The following is a 25,111-nucleotide window of genomic DNA, read 5'->3' as shown; positions in this document are numbered from 1 at the left end:
TTTTTCATAGGATTATTGTTTGTAAAAGCCGAAAATTAGAATAGATTCATCCACAAAATGGCATGAAATTATGGCAGATTCATTTAATAGAAAGCAATGCAGATGAACCTACTATAACTATCTGGCATATCAAGGATAAATGCCACCAATATACTATTAGAAGCAAGACACAAAAGAATCTATAAAGTTCAGTTCTATTTATATGAAGTTCAAAATCTACTGAAATAAAAATATTTTCATTTTTAAGGATGCAAACATTGGTGGTAAATCAACTTTAAAAACAAAGAAGGGAAATGATCCTCAGAAAAATCAGGATAGTAGTTTTTTTTCCAGGAAGATTGAAGAGGCTATGATTGGGAAGGGCCAGATAGCAGCTTCTGGGATGTTGGCAACGATCTAATCCTTGTCTGAGTGTTGTTTACAATGGTATTCCTTGAAATAATTATTTATTCTATTTCCTGAGGCTGTGTGTATCTGAATGCTATCTTCATAACAAATGTTTTAAAATATCAGTTCTTTCATTCTTGCCATTATATCAATGACTGGATTTCATGATCTTGGATTTATTTAAATTCTACCTTTAACTAGCAGATTCACAATGGGAAAAAAAAAAAAGAAGCCTAATTGGCATTAACTGTAAGAAAGAAGCAACATCCCTTTTTAGGCAATAGTGGAAGCATTCAATGGGGTGGAGGTGAGGTTCACCGGAAATTTTTCATTTTATTTCACGAAAGAGCATTTTCTACCATCTGCTCTGAAAACGGACGGTTGCTCTGAAAATTAAGCTCCCTTCACTGTGTTGTCTCTTGCTTCATTTTCAGTGACAACAGTTTTCCAAATGTCTTAATCTATGCCAAAAATCTTTTTAAGGATATTGAAAAACAACAACAACAAACACCCATTGCTTGATGGTGCTCACTGTCACACAATACTGTGATGCGGATATCACAGGAAATGTGCTAGCAATTACAAAGACAAACAAGTCCAAGTATGTTTGGGAATGATAGGCTGAAGTTAAAATAAAGGATCACTGTCACTGAACATATGTTTTCCCACAAAGCCCAAAATAAACTGAAAGTCTAAAGAACATCTTAAAATATTTTATAGATGTAGTTTTTGCTACCAAAATAAAACTACTACAATTCATTAACTCTTATAAAATAATACTGCCAATATTATTCATTTAACATCTACATATTTTCCACACAATTATGAATTTAAAATGGTAGTTGTGTTTGATAAAGTTTGATTTCTAAAGGTCAATCAAGTATTTTAGGACTCTAAAATTTCAACAGAATTAAGTCCTCCACTCTTTCATGACAGATGAACTCTGTAATCTGTATAAAATTGCTTATCACTCAGTTCTCTCCATACTTACTGTATTCTTTAACTTAAGAATTTCGACCTCCAAAATTCTTATTTTTATTTTATAACATTAAGAATTGAGTAACCTAGATTACTATCACTACTCACAGCAAAAACCTCTGAAATGAATCTAAAATTTAAATATAAAAGTAAGATTTTAAAAGAGACAAAAATTTGAGTTCATTTTTTTCATAATCTTGGAAGAGGAAACGCTTTTCTAAGTATGATACAAAAACCAAAAGCCACAGAAAAAAAGATTAATAAATCCAACTATTTAAAAGAAAACTTCTATACATTAAAAAAAAAAGACAGAAATAAATCAAATGACATATAGAGAAAAATACTTACAAGATGTATTACAAAGATGGGAATTCCCTAACATATAAATTGCTCTTAGGAATCACAATGAAGACAATGGAAATATGGAAATATGAAAAACTGTAAGACAGCTCACAAAGTGAAAGTAAACATAAACAGACAAAAATGTTTATTCTAACTTATAATAAAGGAAATATATATCAAAACAAGATGCTATCTTTCTTCTCTCAGACAATCAAACATGTTTATAATTCAGTATTAGTGAAATGGGAAAACAGGCTTTCTCATACTATACTGGTGTAAGTACAAATAGACATAACCTTGTTTAATAGCTTTAATGAGATATAGATAATTCACATACCATAATATTCACCCATTTAAAGTATACAATTCAGTGGTTTTTAGTAAATCAGAGAATTATGCAACTATCACACAACCTAATTTTAGAACGTTTTCATCACTCGAAACAGGAACTCTCATAATCCATTACCTATCACTTCCCGTTCTCTCCCGTGCTTGCATTCCTAGACATACAGACCCTTATTTTAGGGGCAACCTGTCAATATCAATCAAAAATTTTAATGTGCAAACTTGTGACTGAACAATTACACGTCACAGAATTTATCATATAATAATAAACATATAATACACGAAGATATACACGGGGAAGTTGTTGAAACACTTTGTTATAGCAAAGTACTCTACACAATCTGTATCCTTCAATAGGAAACTGTATTAATAAAATGTGTATATCAATAAAATGAAATACAAAGCAACTATTTAAAAGAATGAAGCCACATTTCTGATATAGAAAAATCATCAGCATATACATTTAAGTTAAAAAATCAAACAGTAGATAGTGTATGATCTATGGTCTCATTTTATTTAAAAAATGCAATATTCCTAAAAAATTTTAAAGAAAACACACATTAAATTTTTAGGTTGAGAAAATAAAAGTTAAATATTTCATTTAATATTCAACATTTCAATTTAAATAACGTTAACTCACTTGAAATAATGCCATTTATTATTTTTAAAACACCACCCGGCAACAACAAAATGTTTTTAAATGACAACACGTACAATACGCATCAGGGTTGTCTTATGTAGACAAGATTCTACTAAATTTCAAAACAGAAAAGCATTTATCCTCATGTCCAAAAGTAAATGTTTACTAAAAGTGACACAGGCAAGTAGACACAAGATTATCCTTCTAAAGAATAATGATGCATATCACAACATAATTATGCATTTAAATTTAGGGGGAAAAATCCAAGTTAGAAAAATATCTTTGGAAAAGAGACAAAAATAACAAAGCAATATAATTAGTATTTAATATTTAAAAAATGAAAATATTTTTAAAATTTTGTTCTAAAACTTAAGAAATTTTTAAGACAAATATTTGCTCTGTATTAAAAATACAAACAGTATTTCTGTATTTTCAAAGGCAACCTAAACTGCAACTTGTCTCTGCTTTTAAATGGCTCTTGATGACCTTTGCTTTTTTATTTTCATTCTTATTTTTGCACATAATAAATTCTTGACTTGTACCTCCTAGTAACATACAATTTTCAATAGGCTTCCAAGTATTAGTTTTTATTCTAGAAGTTAAATTGTTTATGATACAAAACTTATAAAATTCATCCTTTCAATTTTATCAGGTAAGAAAAAATTCATTACCCTAAAGAAATATTTAGAGAGGTATATAAAGATAGAGATAGAAGGATATTATTTATGCTAGTGAAAATTATAAGCAATTTCAATACCCAACAATAGGGATTAACAGTTTAGTGGTTACCGGAGGGTAAGGGGGCAGAGGGGTGGTAGATGAGGGTAAAAGGGATCAAAATATATGGTGATGGAAGGAGAACTGACTCTACACGGTGAACACACCATGTGATATATTGGTGGCGTATTACAGAATTGTACACCTGAAACCTAAGTAACTATACTAACAATTGTCACCCAAATAAAGTTTAACTAAAAAAATTAACCGGGAATATCTCCATAATATGAAATATAATATAGCCATTAAAAATAGATGCTGAGGAACAATACTTAAAAGTATGAAAAATACTCAAGATATACAAAACAATATGTACAATATCATCTCACTTTTCTAAAGAAAATATGTTTATAGAACACAATAAAAAAACTAAAAGATAATACAATGACATTTACCATTGTTTTTATTTCTAGGTTTTGATTTTATAGGTGATTTTATTTCCTTCTTTACATACGTCTATAATTTCCAAAATTTCTTCAATAGAAATCTAAATAAATTATTTTACAATTATAAATACTGCTTTAAAAGAAAGATGAAACAAAGATAGTTCTCACATTGGGACAACTCAGCATATACTTTCAAATATTTTACGATAAAAATTTTTTTTTCCATAATATGATATATAGGTGAAGTATTACAGAATTATACAACTTAAATGTATGTAACTTTGTTATCAATTGTCACCCTCATAAAATTTAATTTAAAAAAAAGAAAATTTTGTTTCAAAAAAGTCAGATATGACTATGTGATGGCATAAAGGGTTATTTAGCCAAAATATACACTGAATATATTTTAAGATATGGAGTAAGTTGATGTTTACATGCAAACTTCTCAATGATGCCAAAATATTTTTACAGCATGCCAAAAAGAAAAACAAAAACATAAGAGTGTGGAAAAATAAAGACACACACATTTAAAAATGAATCTCTGATGCAATACATGATAACTGTAAATATTTATCTTTCAACACATATGTGGGTAGTACTGGTTTGTTCACCCCTCACCTAAGTTGTCGTCATAAAGATATTATTTCATGAAAGACCAAAAAAATTTCCAAAAGCCACCACTTCCTTTCAATTATTTCAATTATTCTATGGTAAGCAGCCTCAACAGTAAGAAATAGTACAAAGCAAAAGTAAAAGAAAAAATGGTTGGATAAAACTTGGAATGACTTGTAAAAATAATTAATGACAATTTTTAAAAAGAAAGATATTCATAACAAAAGCTCAAAAGACAGTACATCTGAATATAACAAATATTATACTCAAAATAGTAAGTATTATCCTCAAGAGTTTTAAAAAATCTAATTTCTTTTTATTTCAACAGTTTTTTGCTTGTTTGTTTATTTTTTTAATACTAGGATTGCACTATTGCACTAAGGGAAAAAAATGTTGCATGCCTTAAATTAGAGCTACGAAACGACAGGCAGAATACTACTGAGACCAGCAGGATTAATTCTACCAGATGGAAATTTCAAAGAAAAAATAGCCCACCTCCTCCATTATCAACAAAAATAAACTTACATACTCATGATATTGTTTGGAATATCTAAGGAAAAATATCAATGTCTTTTGTGATATTTTATAAATAGGATGGTAAGAAAACCATTATATTGAAAATAACCATAGTGAAATTAAATTTTAGACATTCTTAGAAGCATGAAAGAAAAAAATGAAAGATAAAATTATTTAAATAAATTTATTAGAAACATTCATCTAAGTCCAATAACATTGTTCACATTTGCACATTTAAAGAGTGTATTACAATTTACAAGTTACATCTATTTCATTATTCTTATTTGATTTGGGTAACAACCCTGTGAGGTCAACAATTATCCTCTCTTTAAACAAAAACTAAACTGATATTCTTAACTTCCCTGGGTCATATGACTAGAGAATGGTAACAACAGGTTAAGGACACAGTTTTTCAGGTTCCTCATCTAACAACATTCTGTCATACCACACAGATGGTCAAAGTGTTTCATTGGCATCACAAGCAAAAATAAAAATAATAATAATGACTTCTAAATTTCCCAGAATTAAATCTTTAAGAAAAAAAAATAAAGCAAATTAGGCTTTGTTCAATGACTACTACACGTGAAGCATATAGGTACATACAGGCTACATAATCTTCATATTAGTCCTGTAAAGCAGATGTCTCCCTCGTTGGATGAGGAAATAGGCTCAGAGAGGATAAGTACCTGCCTATTTTCACACAACTAATAAATAGAATTTAAATCCATGTATTCTTGACTCCAAAGCCTGTGCTTACCCAATAAACAATAGTGCCTTTTTAATAATTCTACTTTCAAATGACCAAAGAAAGTTAGTATATTAATTCATATATCAGCTATAGTATAGCTTAATTTAGCAGATCAAATAATAAAAATAGTAAGAATAATGAAACTAGAAGGATACATAGCAAATAAGTTGCGATAAAGGGAGGACAGATTTCACTGAGGTCAAAGATACTGCTTCTAAAAACTGCCATTTCCCCTGGCCCCTGATAATCATGAATTGATAGGAAGTCAGCAAGTCAGGAAATAGTCTCTCAGCACACCCTGCGCAGTAGGCAGAGAACTCGGACACACAAAATACAAGTCGAGCACTAAAAACATAGAAAGACAAACCCTGCCTACCCTGTACCATCACTTTATATTTGTAGCAAAGACACCCTCTTTCTACCATGCATCATTATTCTAAGTAGGACCTGAAAACTTAGATTACACAAAATATAAAAATAGTGCTAATAATTAGATACATCAGAAATATCTCAATCCTACCTCTTTCTCATGCATTCGAGAGAGTAAGTGATCCTCATGGAAACTGCTGGATTTTCTCAGGCTGAATTTCGGAGTCATCTGTTGAATGAGTAAGAGTTATCCAACACTTTTTCAGGCCCGGTTTATCCTTAACCAAAAAATAAACTTCTAAATTGTCCGAAGTTCATGCCAAAATAATACCAACATTGGAGGGAAAAAAATGATTTATTCACATCCAAGTGATAGAATTAATAAGACTATTACGCTTCATAATGTGGGCCTGCATTACTTTCTGTAAATAACTTATAAGATTATTTTATTTAAAAATATCTGTCCATAGGAAAAGTCCAATGGAATTCTTACCTACCAGAGAGACTGGAATAGGCTTCTGTCTCAGGTACCGAGGATTTTCTATCTGAAAATTTAAAAGTAAAATAAGGTCTTACTATTTTTTGACTTTTAATTATTATTTGATGAAATATAGAATTAAGCTGCTATATAAAAATGTTTTCTATACGTCTTAGTAGTTGCTTTTTCTTAGAAACTAGGTATTGCGTAATACATTTTAGTGGCCCTAAACGCCTTTGCATACAGAAATGTGCCTTCATGATCCGCTCCCAGCCTCACTTGCCCAGGCTCATCCCCATTACTCCTCTCCTCACATTCATACTCCCAGGATGACCTACATCACCAGAACAGGACAGGTCTTCTTACGCCTCTCTACCTCTACGCATGACTGTGTCCAGCCCATCTCCCCGCATTAGCACACACCTATTCATCTTCCAAGTCTCACTTTAATCACTATACTCCTAGGCAGATGTGATGTATGAATCCTTCCAGATACCTCCACAATAGCAACTGGAATACAAAATTCCTTTGGAACTCCTCCTGTATTTACCTCTCAGGCTCAACTATCCCCCAACATGCCCCATATTTCAACGACACCGAACAACTTGTTTTACCTTGAAAGCATGACAGTCTCCTATATCTGAGTCTTTGCAACCTGTGAAATCATTCTCCTAACATCTTCTTGTGGTTAACTTATTCAAGACTCTCAGTTCAGGAATCATCTCCCCCAGGAAATTTAGTTAAGTTCCTACTATCCGGTAGTACGCTGGGGATTTGTTCCCTTTTATGACCTAACATGTATCTTCTGCAAAAGAGTAAGGACTCTAAGCACAAACTATGATTGTGTTGTAACCCATCTATCTCCTAGCATGCATCACAGGGCCTGGCAGGTAGTGGGTGCCCAACAAATATCCATTAGGAAGGGAGGGAGAGGGAAAGCAAAAGGGAGAAGAAAGGGAGAAAGGGAGGGATCGAGGAAGAAAGAAGAAATGGAGGGAGCAAGGGAGGGAGGAGGGTGGAAAAAACTGGACCTGATCCCACCCTCTTATCAGCTCCTAAAGTATCCTGTGTCTCTCATAGCTCTTATATTTTAAGTGTTTATCAGTATGTCTCCACATCTGTCTTTAAGGAACAATGAGTGCAAGCACAGGACTTCCCAATTTTGTATTCCTGGTACCTGGCACAATACCTAACCCATAGAAGACTTTCAACAAAATATTTATTAAATTAATGTACTGTATAATAAATGAGAAACACTGATTGTTATCCCAACTATTTCATTCACAGATGATCTGAATAAAAAAGAATTATCATGGCATTCTAATATCTCGACATACTAAACTTACAATTTACTACATGGATAATATCAAAATATACAAGAATATAAATATAAGACTAACCATAACTCCAACACAGGGTAGTGGTTCATACCCTGAAGTATACCATACAAACAACTGACTATCTTTTTCAAATATACGTTATCGAGCTCCATTCCTCCAAAACCCCATTGTGTTTTCAAAAAACTCCTCAAAAGATTTCTTACAGTTAATAATTATGGAAGATAAACAATCCATACCCAATTTGACAATAAAGTTAAAGATTAATAAAGAATCAATTAATCAAATAACATAGAGGAAATACAATTAAAAATAGAATTCATTCAAGTTTAAAAAATTAAAACCCTCTATAGCAACAGATAGATTCTGAAGAGTGTTTTAGCACCTAGATTAGGAGAAATTTACAAGATAATTTTCTTTCACCTGGGGACTGGTCCCCACATTTGCCTGGATTTAAATTTCTCTCCCCATCCTTCAAAACCCATACAGATCAACAAAGAGAGCAAAGAAACATATCCATCACCCATGCCGACTTCATAACAAAGATTACTGAAATCCTCTAGTAACACTTAAGTGGCCAAAGAAAAATCACATCTGTAGAATTACCTCCTAAAACAAACCAGAGTGACAGCATGGAAAAAAAAGGATCCTAGTACTTCAGGGTCCTAGTGGTGGGAGAATGTAAGCGTCATCAAACAGTGACCCGTAGAAGTAGAGTGGGTGGTACGAAAAAACCTAATGGATCAAAGCGCTAGGGCAGGGAAGTCAACAGAAGGGCATGGTTAAATGTGAAGAACCAGAAAGTCTTGGGAAGGAACCCCTTCTGTGGCAGAGAGAGGCCCCTTGGAAGGAAGGTTATCCATGATGAAGGGAAAGAAAAAAGGAAATGAAGAATAGGGTCCTACAGAAACAAGACAGAATCAAAGAATCTGAAGATGAGAGGCCAAAATGACAACCACAAAAGGCACCATTTGTTAAACAACCTGAAAAATTAATACAAGACCCGGTATTATATTATAATTATATATTATATATATATATATAATTTATGTTATGTTCTGTTCTGTATGTTATGTGTTATGTGATGTGATATGATATATTATAGCAAACTAAGACCTGGTCTTATGCAAGACCGGGGCTTATAGTAAAATAATACTGGGTATTATACTACATTATATTATATAAGACCCGCTCTTATATTAAAATAAGACCAGTTCTTATATTAATTTTTGCTCCAAAAGACGCATTAGAGCTGACTGTCTGGCTAGGTCTTATTTTCGGGGAAACACAGTAAGAATCAAAGGAAGCGACCCAAACCACCCCTCCCATACAGGCACTGGCTATTGCTTGTTCAGAAAAATCTTAACACAATTAATCATGAACAAAGAAAAAAGAGTCCATAAAAATTTACTATAAAAATAGAAAACAAAAATCAAAACCTGTACAGTAATACAGTCCACCTTCTGACTCCGCGCCCTCTAGCAGTCGGATTCATCAGGATTGTCTGCAACCCGCTCAGCGCAGGCCACTCTCTGCAGGTCAGTATTGGATGGTATTTATATTCTACCACCACTAGGACATTATGTATTCAAATATAACTTTTAAATAATTTCAGGAAGTGTATAAAGAGCGGTACAAATAAAGTCAAAAAAGTAGAAAGATGTTAAACAGGAGCTGCCCAAATAAGAGCTTGGCAATGTTCCCAGATGCCCAATCATGTGTAAAGGTAAACAGTATTTCTGTAAATTAGCAAAAATCATCCAGAAAAAAAAAGATGATTTTATGTATATATGTGTGTGTGTGTGTATATATATACACGTATATATATATATATATATATATATATATATATATATATATATATATATACATACATACACAAATGCCAAAAAAATGTATACACATTTTAAGAAAGGAAAACTGTATTAAAATTGTAATACTCAGTATATACGGATAACAAAAGATGAGTACAAGTCACCTTTGATTTCTGCAATGACAAGAGGTGCTCAAAGTGGTTCCCATCAGCGTCCAGACACTTCTGATCACGGAGAACTACTGCAACGTTGACCAAAGTGTCCACTTGCATACATTTTTTTGGCATCCCTGGTATAATTTCTAAATATATAATATATAATTATATATATATATATATATATATATATATATACACATATATAGATATATATAAAATAATTCCTAAAAGTAAACCTAAGAAAATATACATAAGCCCTTTATGCAGAAAACAGTTAAGCTTTTTTGAAACACATTAAGACTTAAATAGAAAGTGAAACCATGTTTTTGGGTAGTCTCAATATTGTAAAAATGTCAATTTTCCAACTAAATTTATCCAAACCAAAATCTCAATAGGGTTTTTGGAAAACCAAGCTCATTATAAATACATAATTTCTGAAGAAAACACTCAAGGTGGGGTGACTTACAGAGACATAATAAAACTATAGTAATGAAGTTAAGTCAATAGAACGAACTAGAAAGTACCAGAAACTCAAATATATATGATTTATGAAAGATCTAGCATTGCAAATTTTTGAGAAAATAAGGATGTGTTCAATCTGTGGAAGAAAATAAGATCAGATCCCTTCCTTGCACCATATACATAATAAATTCCCAATGGATTAAATACTTATCATTAAAAGCAGAATTATAAAAACTTTCAGAAGACAATTTAGAAGAATGACTTTATGGCCTTGGAATAGAGATGATTTCTTAAACAAGAAACATTTAAAAAGCATAAACAAAAAGAAATTAATAAATTTGAGCACTTTAAGAACTTCTCTCCAAAAAGATACCACAAATAAACTAAAATGACAAACCATAAATTGGGAGATGTTTGCATAAATAATTAGTCTCTAAAATGTGTAAAGAAGGCCTTTAAAAATCAAAACAACACCCATTTGAAAAATATGGGAAAAACGTGAGACACATCTCATTGATGAAGAAATTTGAATTTCTAATAAACATCTGAAAATCTGCTTGATCTGTTTAGAAATAAGAAAAATGTAAAGCAATACCACAATGAGATAGTATTTTACAGCCACCAGATTGGCATACATTAAAAATTTGACAATAAAAGTGTTCCAGATGTGAAGCAATATTGGTGGGTGTATGAATTAGTACATTTACTACAGAAAATATTTATTAATAATAATAACAAAATCCACTTAATATCACACCAGATTAAGAGGCATGTTCTTTAGCAAATAACACTGTACGATATATACACAGCTTTTTGAAAAACAGAGGCAGCAAATTTCCAGCAGGCAGCAAACTGCACTCAATAAATATTTATTGTCTGAAGGCATATGTAAGAAAAGTAAATAACCATTCTCTATTTTTGAATGGAGAAAACGAGCATAGAAAGTAAGTTCTTCAAACATACATGCAAATCTGAAAATACATAAAACTCTAATTCATGAAACAAAATTGAATATAAGGGGGAAAATAAAGGGAGAAGGAAACAGAGAATTCTCAAAGATGCTCGAGCTCTAATTACGCTTAAGATTTAAAACCAAAAGCCAAGAAAACCATTTGGGTCTTATTTTTACCCAGCTCTACATTTATAAACAGGGTACAAAATATTGGTTTAGTTCATTACAATGTAGCCTTTTGACAATACAAAAGTAACTCCTCTTTCATCCTCTTCATCTTTAAAAGCCATTAAACACAGAAGTTAAGGAGTCATTCTGTTATCATAAATGTCCTTCCTCAAGTAGACCAAAAAAAAAAAAAAAAGGTCTATTCTAATATTTAAAAGCAACAGTGAACATTATAAACAAGCATAAATCTTCTGTTGTTACTCATTTATTGAGTTATTCATATATTGCTTTTGTCTTGTAACTACTTTTAATATGTAAGGAAAATTATTCATAGTAAAGCATGTTCTTGAGTCTACTTGGGGGAAATAAGCAATCTATTTTCTGATTTCATAACAACAGCCAGATGTGCTTTGAAGTTAAATGTTCCCACTTTGTAATCCACAAGTAACATGGACTTGAAACAATCTGTAAACAGTCTTAACATTTACTTTTTTCATGCCTCTTTTAGAAAACTTCTTGTTCTCTCGTAATACCTCAAAAAAGAATACCACAATAAAGAAATGTCCAAAATGGAAAATAAAAAGGACTTATGTAAAACATTAAAGTCTAACAAAATATACAGAAAACAAAGCCAAAAATAATTAAGTTCCAATAACATGAATAAATCACATAACTGAACAATTTACTGTTTAAGAAGCAAATACAATCATAGTAATAAAATAGATAATAATTTAAACTATACATAAATACAGACATCTGAATGCTCTCGATTAAAAACTGGCTTTTGACATTTTATTTTAGTGTTTAGTGCTTTAGTTTAGTGCTTTAGCAGATTTGTTTGTTTGGTTACAAAGGGTTCTGTCAGTTTGTTTCTTCAAATTACTCAGGATTTGTTCAAACTCACCAAATATCCTCTTATAGACTAATGTTGATCAAATAGAGATGGTCTCTGGTTCCAGAAAAATAGAAAGACATTTTATCTGATATTTTAGCTGTCTTTGAGAAAAGGACATGATTATGCAATATATTACTAGCAACACAACTAAATATTTTTAAGTCATAGCATCAGAGAAACTGCCAAAACTTTCTCTATAGCATAAAATAAGTTCAGTCCTCAAGATTAAATCAATTATGCTCTAAAATAATGTTTTAAAGTCAATATTTTAGAATTTGAAAAATGTTTTTCCACAGAAATAATACTACAAATGGAGGCTCATTCATTGGTTTACTCACAACATTTCAACAAACATTTAATGAGCACAAATAAAATACAAAAATAAAGACAAGGTCCATTCATTGCACAAGGAAGAGCAAATAAGCCAGAGGAACAGAATGGAAACAAACATGTACTGTCAATTGATTTGAGACAAATAAAAATGTATTGCAGTAGGAAAAGAATAGTATTTTCAATAAATGGGAATGTCACCTGGACATACGAGTATATGGGACAAAAACAAATCTTAACCCCATATCTTACAACATATACCACACGACCTCCAGATGGTATGTGGATCTAAGTAGAAAAAGTAAAATAATAGAATTCCTAGAACAAAACATAGGAGAACATCTTTAGGACCTTAGTTAAAGATCTTAAACAGGACACAAAAATAGCACTAAATATAAAGTGAAAAAAATGAGAAAGTGAATGCATTAAAATTTTAAATTTCTATTCATCAAAGTCACCAAAAAGAGAACAAAGGAAAGCAACAAAGTGGAAGAAAGTACTTATAGTACTATATTCCAAGAGGACTCGACCAGAATGGCTACAAAGCTCTTACATTTCAATCAGAAAAACACTGACAACCCAACAGAAAAATTGGCAAAATCTTAAGTATTAGGTTGGTGAAAGGTAAATGTGGTTTAAAAGGTTAAAAATAAATGCAAAAACCGCAATTACTTTTGCTCCAGCCTAACAGCTCTTCATTCTAAGAGGCTACCCAAACTGTCAATCAGCATATCAAAAAGCAGGTAACTTTATTAGTCATTAGGAAAACACGTGTTATAACTACACAAAGCAAGGTCACTAACCACTCTCAGGAATGGCTACATTTTTTTTTTTATGGCTTAGGTACATTTTAATGGCTACATTTTTTAATAAAAACAATTAACTGACAATACCAAATACTGAAGAGAAAGTAGAGGAACAGGAACTGGCACACACTGCTGATGAGGACACAAATTGGCACAATCACTTTAGAAAATTGTTTGGCAGTATCTACTAAATCAATTAGCGTTTTGCTGCATTACAAATCACCAAAACTTCACGGCTTCAAACTACAACCATTTGATTTAGCTAGCATTTCTACGTGTCCACAGCTTGGGCAGCTCATCTGTTGCAACAGCTTGTCTCACCGGAATTTCCTCATGTGTCTGCTGCACTCGAGTGACAGCTGCCCTTGGGTGATGGGTGAGAACCTTTTTCAGGAGGCCACAGTGAGAAGACAGACCACAGTGAGTAGAACAGCCAGGCTTCCCACAGTCCTCACAGGAGAGCAGAGCCTCCCCCGCTGCTAATGGCTTGCAGGTGCCCTCTTGCCTTCAGTGGGGAGGTTACCTGGGTCCTGACCTCCCTGATGGGTCCTGATGTCCAGGTGGGGCCCACTGACTCTGGGGTGCCATCCACCCTCTGAAGCTCCCCAAGGGATCAGGGGAAGACTCACTCAGGCTGACCACACCCGCTCCTTCGCCCCAAGTCCTGTCCTGAGAGCTCTCCCACACCCAGATCCTGTTCTTTCGGGCTCTGCTTCCAGGAACCTAAGGGATCTACTCAGAGTCCTTACTGTCATTTGCTGCTGGTGGGGGTGAGGCTCTGCAGTCAGCACGTGGGCCCAGAGTGGGAACTGACAAGTGACCGGGATGGAAGGCCCAAGAAAGGCTTTCCCCTGACCCCTCACCCCCATCCTCAGAAAAAAGGAAAAAAAGATTTATATAAAGAGAGTTATGCACAAAATGTACATAAAATATATTAACAAAGCAAGAAAGCACCCCCAAAACTAAAGGTTAAAAAGGTTAAAGGGAAAAGGAAAAATAATACAGGAGGAAAATTTGATTGATAGGTTTGGTAAGTAAATTTCTACTTGAATTAAGTATTTTTAGAAAAAAATATGAACACACTGGAAAAAAAGGAAAGAAATATTTTGGGGGGGGCAGGAAATGCATTTTTTAACAAAAGTTGGAAAATTCAAATTCCAGAACATCCGAATGAAGGTGTGGGCAGACATGCCAGCCATATAAAAATTAGTACAGAGGACAAAAATTAACCAGCTATTGACTTGTCATTCAGAGGAAGAAAGTAAAACAGGTTCATGGTACATCTGCATACAAACTAAAATCAAAGCAAAATCTAAGCTTTTTAATACACTGGATACTTCAATGACTCTATGGTGCTCAGGAGATATAGTTCAGCACAATTAATGCATATATGTTATATATATGTAAAAATGCAAGACATATATTTTACACTGTTAGTGCATTCTTTGAACAATAAAAATGTGAAACAAAACTGTAGGCAGGCCTCGTTTTAAGGCATCACCTCAAAATATTTTAGATGTTTTATTTTATTATACAAATGAAAAATTTAATCCTCTGAACAGTGAAACAGTCGTGAAAAGTACTCTATGTGCTAAGAAATGGACATCAGAAGTTTCAAATGGCTAAGGGAAGTTTAAAAGGATAGCCCAGAATTTTGTTTTTCACTTTGATACTGCTTTCTGGCAAAAAGAATTTGTCTTTTTCAAGGATTTCCTGTGTTTTTCTCCCACGCTGGTAACTTAGGCAACTTCCCCAACACCTTCAAATAAGAAAATGTTTTCCTTTTGACTTACTATTCCCCTCTCGTGATCAATTCCATTTCTCTCTTCTCTTTCACTGACACACTCCCAAAATGACCAAGAGGTTCACATTGCTTTAAATTCTTACCATTGCCCTACCTTCAAATCATGGCCATGGCACGAGCCAGGTGTCCTTAGCTTGTGACGTCCACCCGGCCCTCCTCACTCCGAACTCTCTGAAAGTCTAGAGCTGGTCCAGGCTCTGGGTGTAGTTACCACCTCTAATAGTGTGACTATGCAACAGGACTCCAGCCCTTGAGTCTCATGAAGGCCAGACCTTGAACTCCCCAATTAATCTTACCATCTCTTCAAACTCCACCAGTCTCAAGTAAAACTTTTACCCTCTAAAATGGATTCCCCCATCGGACAATCAGTTAACTGACAGAGAGCCAACATTCTCATTTCCCAGAAGCAAATCTTTAGGTGTCCTTCTGTTCAGCCTCCCCATCAGTCACTAAGCATTCTTCACTCTGCAATGTTTTTCCTTCCTAACGTTTGCATATTCACAGAAATCATACCCATGTGGAGGCCACTACAAACACCTAAAAGATGATTGGTTCCCTTGCTCTAGTTTCACTCTCATCCAATATAACTTTCATAATGCCACCAAGTCAATTTTCCTAAAGCACTGCATTCATTAGAGAGCATTACTAGTAGGAAGGGTTTGTTAAAAATAACAGTCTCCAATGTCAGTGAAGAAGTGAGACATAGACAATTCCACATACTGCTGGTTGGAACGTAAATTGGTATGCACACCTTCTGGATCTAAGAAAGCAACCAAATATGCATAAAGAGACTCTTCTAAGAAATTTTATTGCAGTATTACTTATATTAGCAACAAACTGGGAGCAACCTAAATGTTCAAAAATAGCAGAATGCTTAAATAAGTTACGGAACATGCCTCCAAAAGAAAAATTGCTACCGTTAAGATTCATGTTTATACAACTATTATAAACTTAAACCAAATTTAAAATAGCACATAATAAATTAGTATTTAAATAGGACCCCAATTTTATAAGTACACACAGAAAACAAAGGAGGGAAAATGCGTATAACAAAATGTTAACACAACTCTCAGTATTACAATTTTAAAGCATAGTTTATTCCTCTGATTTTCTTTATTTTTCAAATATTCAAATTACAAATTATTTTTATAATAACATAGTGTGATAAAAGTTGTGTTAAACCCCTTTTCATTTCTTCAAAGCATTTAAACAGCATGTATATAAAGTATAACGTAGAGGGAAAAAATAAAGCTCCAGGGCTCACTATTGCCTAAAATCTAAAAGCTAAACTTCTCGGTTTAGCATTCAAGGCTCCCATACGATTCAGCCTGATTACTGCCCTCTAATTCCCTACATACACCCCAAAGATCCAGTCATGACAGTTGACTTAGATCACACCTTTCTTCATGCCTATTTCTGCCTTGAATTCCTAGCTCCCCTCCTCTTCACCTATCCAAGTACACTCATGCCCACCAGCCTTCGTACCTGAAAGCTGCTGTCCATGACAGCGGCTCCTCCGTGAAGTCAGCTCCTCCAGGAAGTCTCCCTGAGATTTTGTTTAACTCAAATGGCCTTGCTTCTCCAACTCCTCCCTCCTTTCGCCTCCCCTCCACCTCAGTATTCTTTCTAACACATTTTGGTATTTCATCATATACCATCTTAAATTATTATTTAACTATGTGTATAGCTCTTATTTCACCAAAACCAAGGCAGCTTGTCGAGGGCAGGGGCTGTTTTATGCTTCTTTGGGATGTTATTTCTCTTTTCTATATTCAAAGTCTTCTCAGTGCTACCACAGTACTAAATGTCTAACATCCAATAATATTCACCGAATAGAATTAAATTAGTTCAGATGTTTTCCAAATACAATACGATTCTGACACATCAATATACATACATAAAACAAATACTGTTTTTACCCCAAGATTCCAACTATTAAGGCGGGCTTCGATGTCGCTGTCATCCAAAGAATCAGCAGACTTTTTCAAATGAACTTCCTGAAATATAAAAGAGAAAAGGAAGAAAGGATGGAGAAAAGAAAGAAGGAGGGAAGAAAAAAAAGACAAAAGGAAGGAGGGAAAAAAAGAGAGAAGGAAGAAGGGAGGTAGGGAAGGGGAGAAAGGAGAGAAGAGGGAGGAAAAGAGAAAAAAAAAAGGAAGAAAGGAAAGGAAAAGATGGACACAATATATGTCATTCAGAGTAATGACAGTTTTGTGTGCTTTTTTGGTAATGCTATATCGCCCTCAGAGGAAAGGATTATGTTACAACTGAGCTAGTTCTCAATTCTAAGTAATGACTGTTTATTATAACTGCTTAGGGCTATGAGATGCCTTCACAATATATTCACACAGTAACAAGACCTCAAAAAAAAAAACACATCAAAAGAATATTTTAAAAATTAATCCAGACTCTTCTCTTTAAGTTCTTTTACAAAAAGTTTTAATTGTGGTATACCACAGTAGCTTTAAAAGGGGGGTGGGAGAACACTTTAAAAGATGAATTATTTACTCCCATTAAAATTAGTTAACAGGAAAGTTTGTGTTGATGTCCAAGAAGCTCTTTGTTCTTAAATTAATTCTCATTCATACACTGAATATAAAGAGAAAGAAGCTTTGAATTCACATCATGAAAACACAATTATGGTGATTCTTTACTTTAAAAAAATTAAAATTCCACGCTTTCCCCTCCCAGATAATTTATTATATTACACATTTATCAAACCAGATTAAAATTATAATTAACTGAGGACAACCTAAGATCTGTACTCAGAAATGAACAATGATCTGAAAGCCCTAAAAATTTAGGAAAGTAAGTCTGTGTAAAATAATAATGTATATTCTACAGTAGAGCCAAAAATATTTTATTTTGAAATTAAGTTTGTTGGTACAGCATTTTCACACATTTAGAAAACCTCATTACTAACAAACAAATTTATTTACCTATGGCCATTTAAATTATCTGAAGTGATAAAAACCACACTAATATGTTCTTCATATTTTACTGAGTCTCCAAATTTCTATTGAACAAAATGTTTATTACATATGCTATATTAAAATTCACTATAGCTTCTACGTTGGTCCTCTGCTTTTTGTGTGTTTTTTTTTTTTTTGGTCTGTGTGTGTGTGAATAAGAACATCTTAAGAAAATGTACTTGCCCTGTTTATTTTGAGTAAATGTAATGGTTGATAACAAATCCACAAATATTCAAAATGTTCTATCCTCTATATTAAAATATTTTCAAAGTTCCAAACTAACTGGGGAAAATGCAAGGAGTTATGGTTAGAACAACATGGGCTAAACAGTCACGCATCACTCGTGACCCCCTGTAACTAAAAGTCTTGTCACCCAAGACAAGCCAGAGTTACGCTACAAAGACTTTCTTAGGAGGCAGGCAGTCTTTTCCTCTACAAAACTAGCTGGAATGCTCACTGGCACCTGTTCGACCCAAGTCTATGGTAAGCAATTAGCTGTGAGAGGTCTTTGTATTTCAAGATATAGTTCACTTTCACCAGAAAAGCAGTGCTCCCGATTTCATTACAAGTTGATCCCAATTTGTTAAGTTTATGACAACTGGGTGTCTCATCATTTTTATGCATATACTGAGTTAAAGAGAAAAGGAAAAAATAACTGAAAAACAGAGCTTTCCAAAGTTATTCTCCGATGCACAGCAAAAATAATAGGCTGATTAACATGATGCCTCGAACTTATTGAGAAAGCAGAAAGAACACTGTGGAATATACCAAATACACCATTTCCTTGACATTGGAATGTTCACCAAAACTTCCAGACTTTATTCAGTGCTTTTAAGTAATCACTGAAACTTTGACAATATGAAACTAAAAATGTGTGAAATTATTTTAAAACAACAAACAAACAAAAGTAGAATCTGATCTTACACAACTCTTTGGGGTAATATTTTGTCCATCTTCTCTGTAGGTTGGACTCATTGAATGTAATCTCGTTTGGAGCTTCACAGTGTATTGTTCCCTGCCAACAGACCAAAATAGTAACAATCAGAATTTGGGGAATTTGGAGGACACAAGGGTATTCGAATCTAGGATTACCAATTTTTTTCTTTTGGAAATGAGATGATTATTTATAGTAACAATGATGCTTCAATAGTAAAGAAAACATCTAAATAATAACAACTTGAATCTTTCACATTTTACTTCATTTAAATTATAGATAAAATGTCACCTACATGCCACATACTTGCTTACAAACGAATGCTTTTTGTAAGTGGAACTACAATAAACTATATGTATTTAAATCTTTTCTCCTCCTTTCCTCTTTTCCCACATGCAGGAAGAGAAGAAAAAAAAATGAAGCATATATTCTCAGAGAAGATAATTGTTTTAACATGTTAGCACGTTTTGTTGAATTCGTGTTCCACATCAAGACGAAGTCTTAAAATATATAAAATAACAAAACTTTCATGTAGCTGAAAGTTTAAATGAATTTAAAACCTTGTCGGAAACCACAGATAAATCAGTATTAAATTTTAAAATGTGCCATATGAATTCAGGTTAAAATGTGATAAGTACAACATAAGTGTGAAAATAGTTTAAGCTTCCAAATGAATTTGAACAAAAAGACTTTTCTCCAATATAAAACAGTATAAAAATACCATTCTCAATATTCTACCTTAGCCTGGAGTATCTCATGTATTTTTATCCAAGTTAGTTCAATGAACGTTCCAAGAGTACAAATATCTATTTTCTGAACAGCTGCTTCAAGATACATGAAATGGAAACTTACCATTATGTAATGAATTAAAGTCACTAACTTTTCAACCACAAGCCATGTTAGAATTTCCTTCACAAATTGTGAGCCGTACTTATTCCCAAAAGACAAAATAGTAATTCAAAAAGATTAAAATGAATGTGTTTTTTTGTAGTAACACTGATAGACTCGTTACTAAATAATTTAGAATCTCTGGAAAAACTTTTTAAAGAGAGCAATAGGTTTTTTATACCGCTACTCAATATCCCAGATAGCCAAATACTTAAAAACAAATGAGAAAAATAGACAAAGTAATATTTTGGGAATAAACTCATCTGTCAATATGCTAGAACTGATATAAGCATTTAAAACTCGGAATGTGGGAAGAGGCAACCTGATATGTCATACTAAGCAGTGGCCTGTTCTTCTTTAAGAATAGATTAAACAATCATAAAAGAAGCTATACTTAAAAATTTAAAAATGCTTAAATATTAAAAGTAATTCTCATAGAAAATATTAATAAAAAAGAGGACTGAAACATTTATTGATTTATTACACAGGGTGCATACATTAAACAACACTTGTAGCTGTCCTCTGTACCAATCTACCTCTTTCCCATCACAATAAAATTTCAAAATAAGTTATTGGATCCATGTCCTAACCTGCCATATATTTTTCAATCAACTACAATCTGACTTCACTCATCTTGAAAGTGCTGTAAGTAAAGTCATCAATATTCTTCTAGTTGCTCAAGCAAATGAGCTGTCATCTGTCCTCTCCCTAGTTGATTTCACTACATAGGGACAGTTTTTAAAGATGCCACATCATTAGTTCTGTAGAACCATCTTCCTTGGTTCTCATTTGATCCTTCAGAAATCTCCTTCACAGTAACCTTCACTAGTTTTTCTTTCTCTGCCCATCCCATACATTCTATAATCCCAGGGTTCTGTGTCTGACCGTAGTTATTTCTTTTTTACACGCTTTCCCTAGACAATTCAATATACTATTAGTTTTTCAAATAGTAAAGGAAAGCTTTGATTACCAAATACACATCTCCAGCACAAATTGTTCTTTTGGCCTCAAATACAAGTTGCATAGCCCTACCTCCAACTCAACATGTCCCAAACTGAATTCATTACGTTTCCCCTAGAACATGCTCCAATGTGGAGCTCCAATGTAAAGCAGAGGCATTGCTGAAGCCAGCTTCCCGTGAAGGCAGTTGAGCCAACTAAAGAAGGTCGGTTTCGCTGCTAAAATCTGGCCTGCCCAAGAAACACAGGCCATTAGGCGCAGAAGTTTCATTTCTTGCCACTGAAAGCATCTCCAGCTGAAAATACATTTAACTAGAACTCTACGTTAGGTTCCAAGACAGCTCAAAGTCACAGTGATGGGGCTGGAGGTGAGGGTAAACAGTGAGACAGAGGGTAGAAGGCAAAGCTCAACATCGTGAGCGTTCTTATGAAGAGTAACAGGCTGCCTGCCACAGAAAAGGACAAGTCGTGGTGCATGTAGACAGCCTACAATTACACAGGGGATGTGATTCCAGTGGGCTCAGGATCATGGTACTTGGGCCAATCAGGAGAGAAGGACTGTGGCTCCATTAATTTCACGGTGCCGAAACTAACACAGAAAGAAAAGCTTCAGCACATTATAAAATTCCCTGACATGCAAATGCCTTTTTTTCCTCTGGAGGAGTAAAACTATAGGAAATATAGATTTTTTTTTTTGCCTTTTACTTTTTCCTAATGCTAAAGTATTTCTAATGCTAAAGTATTTCAACAGGAATCCAGAACCATTCTCTCGGCATCTCTGTTGATTCCAAATACTAGAGAAATATAGACTTGTCCCTGTAAAGAGAAAGAGATAAGCAATGACACATATGATAAGATTTAATAGCCTAAAGGAAGACCAATCAAATGTCTTCCTGCAAAAGAAACTTACTGCATACAAAAAAGAAAGGAAACTTCTAAAATGTATTTTGGTGTTTTTAATGTGATTCCAGTGAGCATTTCAGATGTAAAGAGGAAATGAACAATCTGTGATCATAAAAATGTGCTTACAAATGAAAAACATGATTACCAAATTTTAAATACATAATGGAAGAGAACAGTGTAAAACCAAATCAGCGAATTAGAAAACTAGTTCAAGAAATATTCTAAGAACACAAAGAAACAAATAAAGGGATGGACATGATAAACGAAAATTCAAGAGATAAGGAAGATAGATTCAAAATCTCTAACACCGAAATATGAATTCCAGAGTAAACAAAACAGGAACTTGGGAAATAACAATTAAAGATACAACAGTGACAAGACTGCATCAGAGAAGAGCCTAAAAGAATAACCGATGGCTCCACTTTTAGCTAGAACAAACATGCAATGTCATGAAAAGGATGAAAACTGAAGGTCTGCCAGGCTCTGGGAGATAGCAGGAAGTGTGACTCTGGAGAAGTAGGAGGGAATCAAAGTTCCCCAAAGGAAAGGAACTGAGTCAAACTCACCAAGAAACCAGAGGCCAGGACGGAGTTCCTTGCTCTTGAAAGGAATCTGGTGATCATTTCTGAAAGCTATGGCTTATAAGAAACTGTACACAGAGGAAAAAGGCAAAGGACACAAACAAAGCCTCAAAAGCAAGGAATCAGAGTCGCTTCCAGTGAAAGGGACACAGGGTTCAAAATGAAAAGAGGTATTTGAGTCCCCAGATTCCTACAAACAGGAAGCAGGCTGAGAAAACTACTCAGCTTAAAACAAATCATTTCTTTAGTAAAAGATAATCCAAAGGGAAAGGCCCAGAGCCCTGAACACTCCCAGGAAGCAGCACTAAGCCCTGACCAAGAAACAGGCAACGGATTAGATACCTGGCTAGATTTCAGAATTGCTATCAAATTGTCATTGTTATGTGTCTCCCATTTTCCCTGATTTTGAATGGAAGTTCTCCAATCCCTCTTTCACCACTGTGTGTTGGCTCTGTGTGTGTGCGCATGTGTGTGTGTGTTGGGGGAGGGAGGTCAGATAATTTACTCCTTTAGTTTACAGGTTTAGATTGGAAGAAGCCATACCAAGGAGGCCTCAGCTACACCTGGATATGACTTTTATTAAGTTTACTGAGATATAATTTATTTACAATAAAACTGCATCCCTTTAAAATGCAGTTTCACAAGTTTTGACAAATGCATATACCTGTGTAATCATCACATTAAAGATATAGATTCTTTCCATCCCACCCAACAGTTCTCTTGAGTTCCCCTGGAATCAATCTACTCCCTCCTGCAAACCCAAGCAACCTGATTTCGCAGAATCTCAACTATATGGAATCCAACAGTTTGTGCATTTTTATGTCTGGCTTCTTTAACTGAGGAAAATGTTTCTGAGATTTAGCCATGTTGCACACATCTCAAGTTCATTCCTTTTTATGGCTAGTAGGATTCCTTATATGGATGAACCATAATTTGCTTTTTTATTCACATGCTGGACATTTAGATCATCTCCCCATTTGGGCTATTATGAATAAATCTCCTATGAACATTCAAATTCCAATATTTATGTGGACATACATTTTCATTTCTCTTGACTACAAACACCTACGAGTAATCAGAATCATGGGATTATATGGTAAGTTGTCTTAAACTTTGTAAGAAATTGGCAAATTGGTCTTCTCAGTCTTTATCGTTTTAGCTATTTTAATGGGTGTGTACTGGTATTGCATTATGCTTTATAATTTGCATTTCCCTAATAAAGAATGATGTTGACCATCTTTTCAATGTGTATAATAGCCACTTATGTACTTTTTTTTGTAAAACGTCTATAAAATCTTTTGCATATTAATTGGGTTGTTGTCTACATTTTCTTGAGTTGTAAGAGTTCTTCACATATTCTAGACACAAGTCCTTTGTCAGATATCTGTATTTAGAATATTTTCTCCCATTCTCTGCCTTGCCAAGTAATTTTTCAAAGGGTGTCTTTCAAAGATAAAGGTTTCATTTTGAGAGTCCAGTGTATAAGTTTTTTCCCTTGATCGTTTGTGTTTTTTTATATCCTATGTTAGAAATCTTTGCCTACTACAAGGTCACAAACATTTTTCTGTCGTCTTCTGGAAGTTCTATAGTTCTTAGCATTTCCATTTAGGCCTACAACCCATTTCATTTTTTCCCATGAGGATATCCAGTTTTTCCAACAAAATTTGATGAAAAGACCTTCCTTTCCTCACTTAATTCCATTGTCATCTTTGTGGAAAATCAATTGACCATACATGTGGAGACCTATTTCTAGAATTTCTATTCTATTTCATAGGTCTATCTATCTATCCTTTCACTAACACTGCTATCTTTATTACTACAGCTTTCATTCTAAAACTCAGGAATACTAATTCCTCTTTCTTTTCATTTTTTTGTAATTGCTTTAGTTTCTTCATGAATAACTTAAATCAGGCTGAGGACGTATCGTTCTATTCCTAATTTGCTGAGAGGTTTTATCATGGGTGGATGTTGCATTTTGTTAAAAGCTTTTTCTGCATATATTGAGATGATCACATGATTTTTCGTTCTTAAACTATTTATACAATGAAATACATAGATTTCAAGTGCCAGCCAACTTCTTATTCCCAGAATAAGCCCATTTATTCATAATATCCTTTTTATATTTTCTGAATACAGTTTGCTAATTATGAATTTTTAAATTTATGTTCATGAGGAAATGTTGGTACATAGTTTTATGATCTTGTAATGTTTTGTCTTCTTTTATAAACAATGAAATACTGACTTAAAAAACTGAATTGGGAAGCATTCCCTGATTTTTCTATTTCATGGAAAAAATTCATGAAGGATATAATTTTTCTTCCATAAAAGCCTAATAGAATTCACCAAGAATGCCATCTGGGCTTGGAGATTTATTTGTGAGAAGGTGGTTAATTACAAATTAAATTTCTTTGGTAGGTATAGGGTCACTTAGATTTCCCATTTTTCCTTGAATCAGTATTGTTTTTTGTGTCTTTCAAAAAATGTGTCTATTTCTTCAAAGTTTTCATTGGTATAAAGTCATTTATAATATTCTCTTGTTATATTCTTTTTTTAATTTATTGGGATGACAA

General features: G+C 33.6%; 1 protein-coding gene across 5 annotated transcripts in view; it reads right to left on the bottom strand.

The window, feature by feature from the left end:
- Positions 1-25,111, bottom strand: part of CEP112 (centrosomal protein 112) — a 343,959-nt gene that overhangs the window by 289,918 nt on the left and 28,930 nt on the right. For all 5 annotated transcript variants that reach the window (XM_081028160.1, XM_081028161.1, XM_081028163.1 and 2 more), the window contains exons 5-8: positions 19,201-19,291; positions 17,224-17,301; positions 6,598-6,645; positions 6,252-6,329 (exon numbers count right to left, since the gene is read on the bottom strand). In XM_081028160.1, the coding sequence (XP_080884286.1) occupies positions 6,252-6,329; positions 6,598-6,645; positions 17,224-17,301; positions 19,201-19,291 (295 nt within the window). The remainder of the gene's footprint in view (positions 1-6,251; positions 6,330-6,597; positions 6,646-17,223; positions 17,302-19,200; positions 19,292-25,111) is intronic.

The sequence above is a fragment of the Rhinolophus hipposideros genome, assembly GCF_964194185.1.
Source record: "Rhinolophus hipposideros genome assembly, chromosome: 20".
NCBI classification, from domain to species: domain Eukaryota; kingdom Metazoa; phylum Chordata; class Mammalia; order Chiroptera; family Rhinolophidae; genus Rhinolophus; species Rhinolophus hipposideros.
This window is presented reverse-complemented; position numbering and strand designations above follow the sequence as displayed.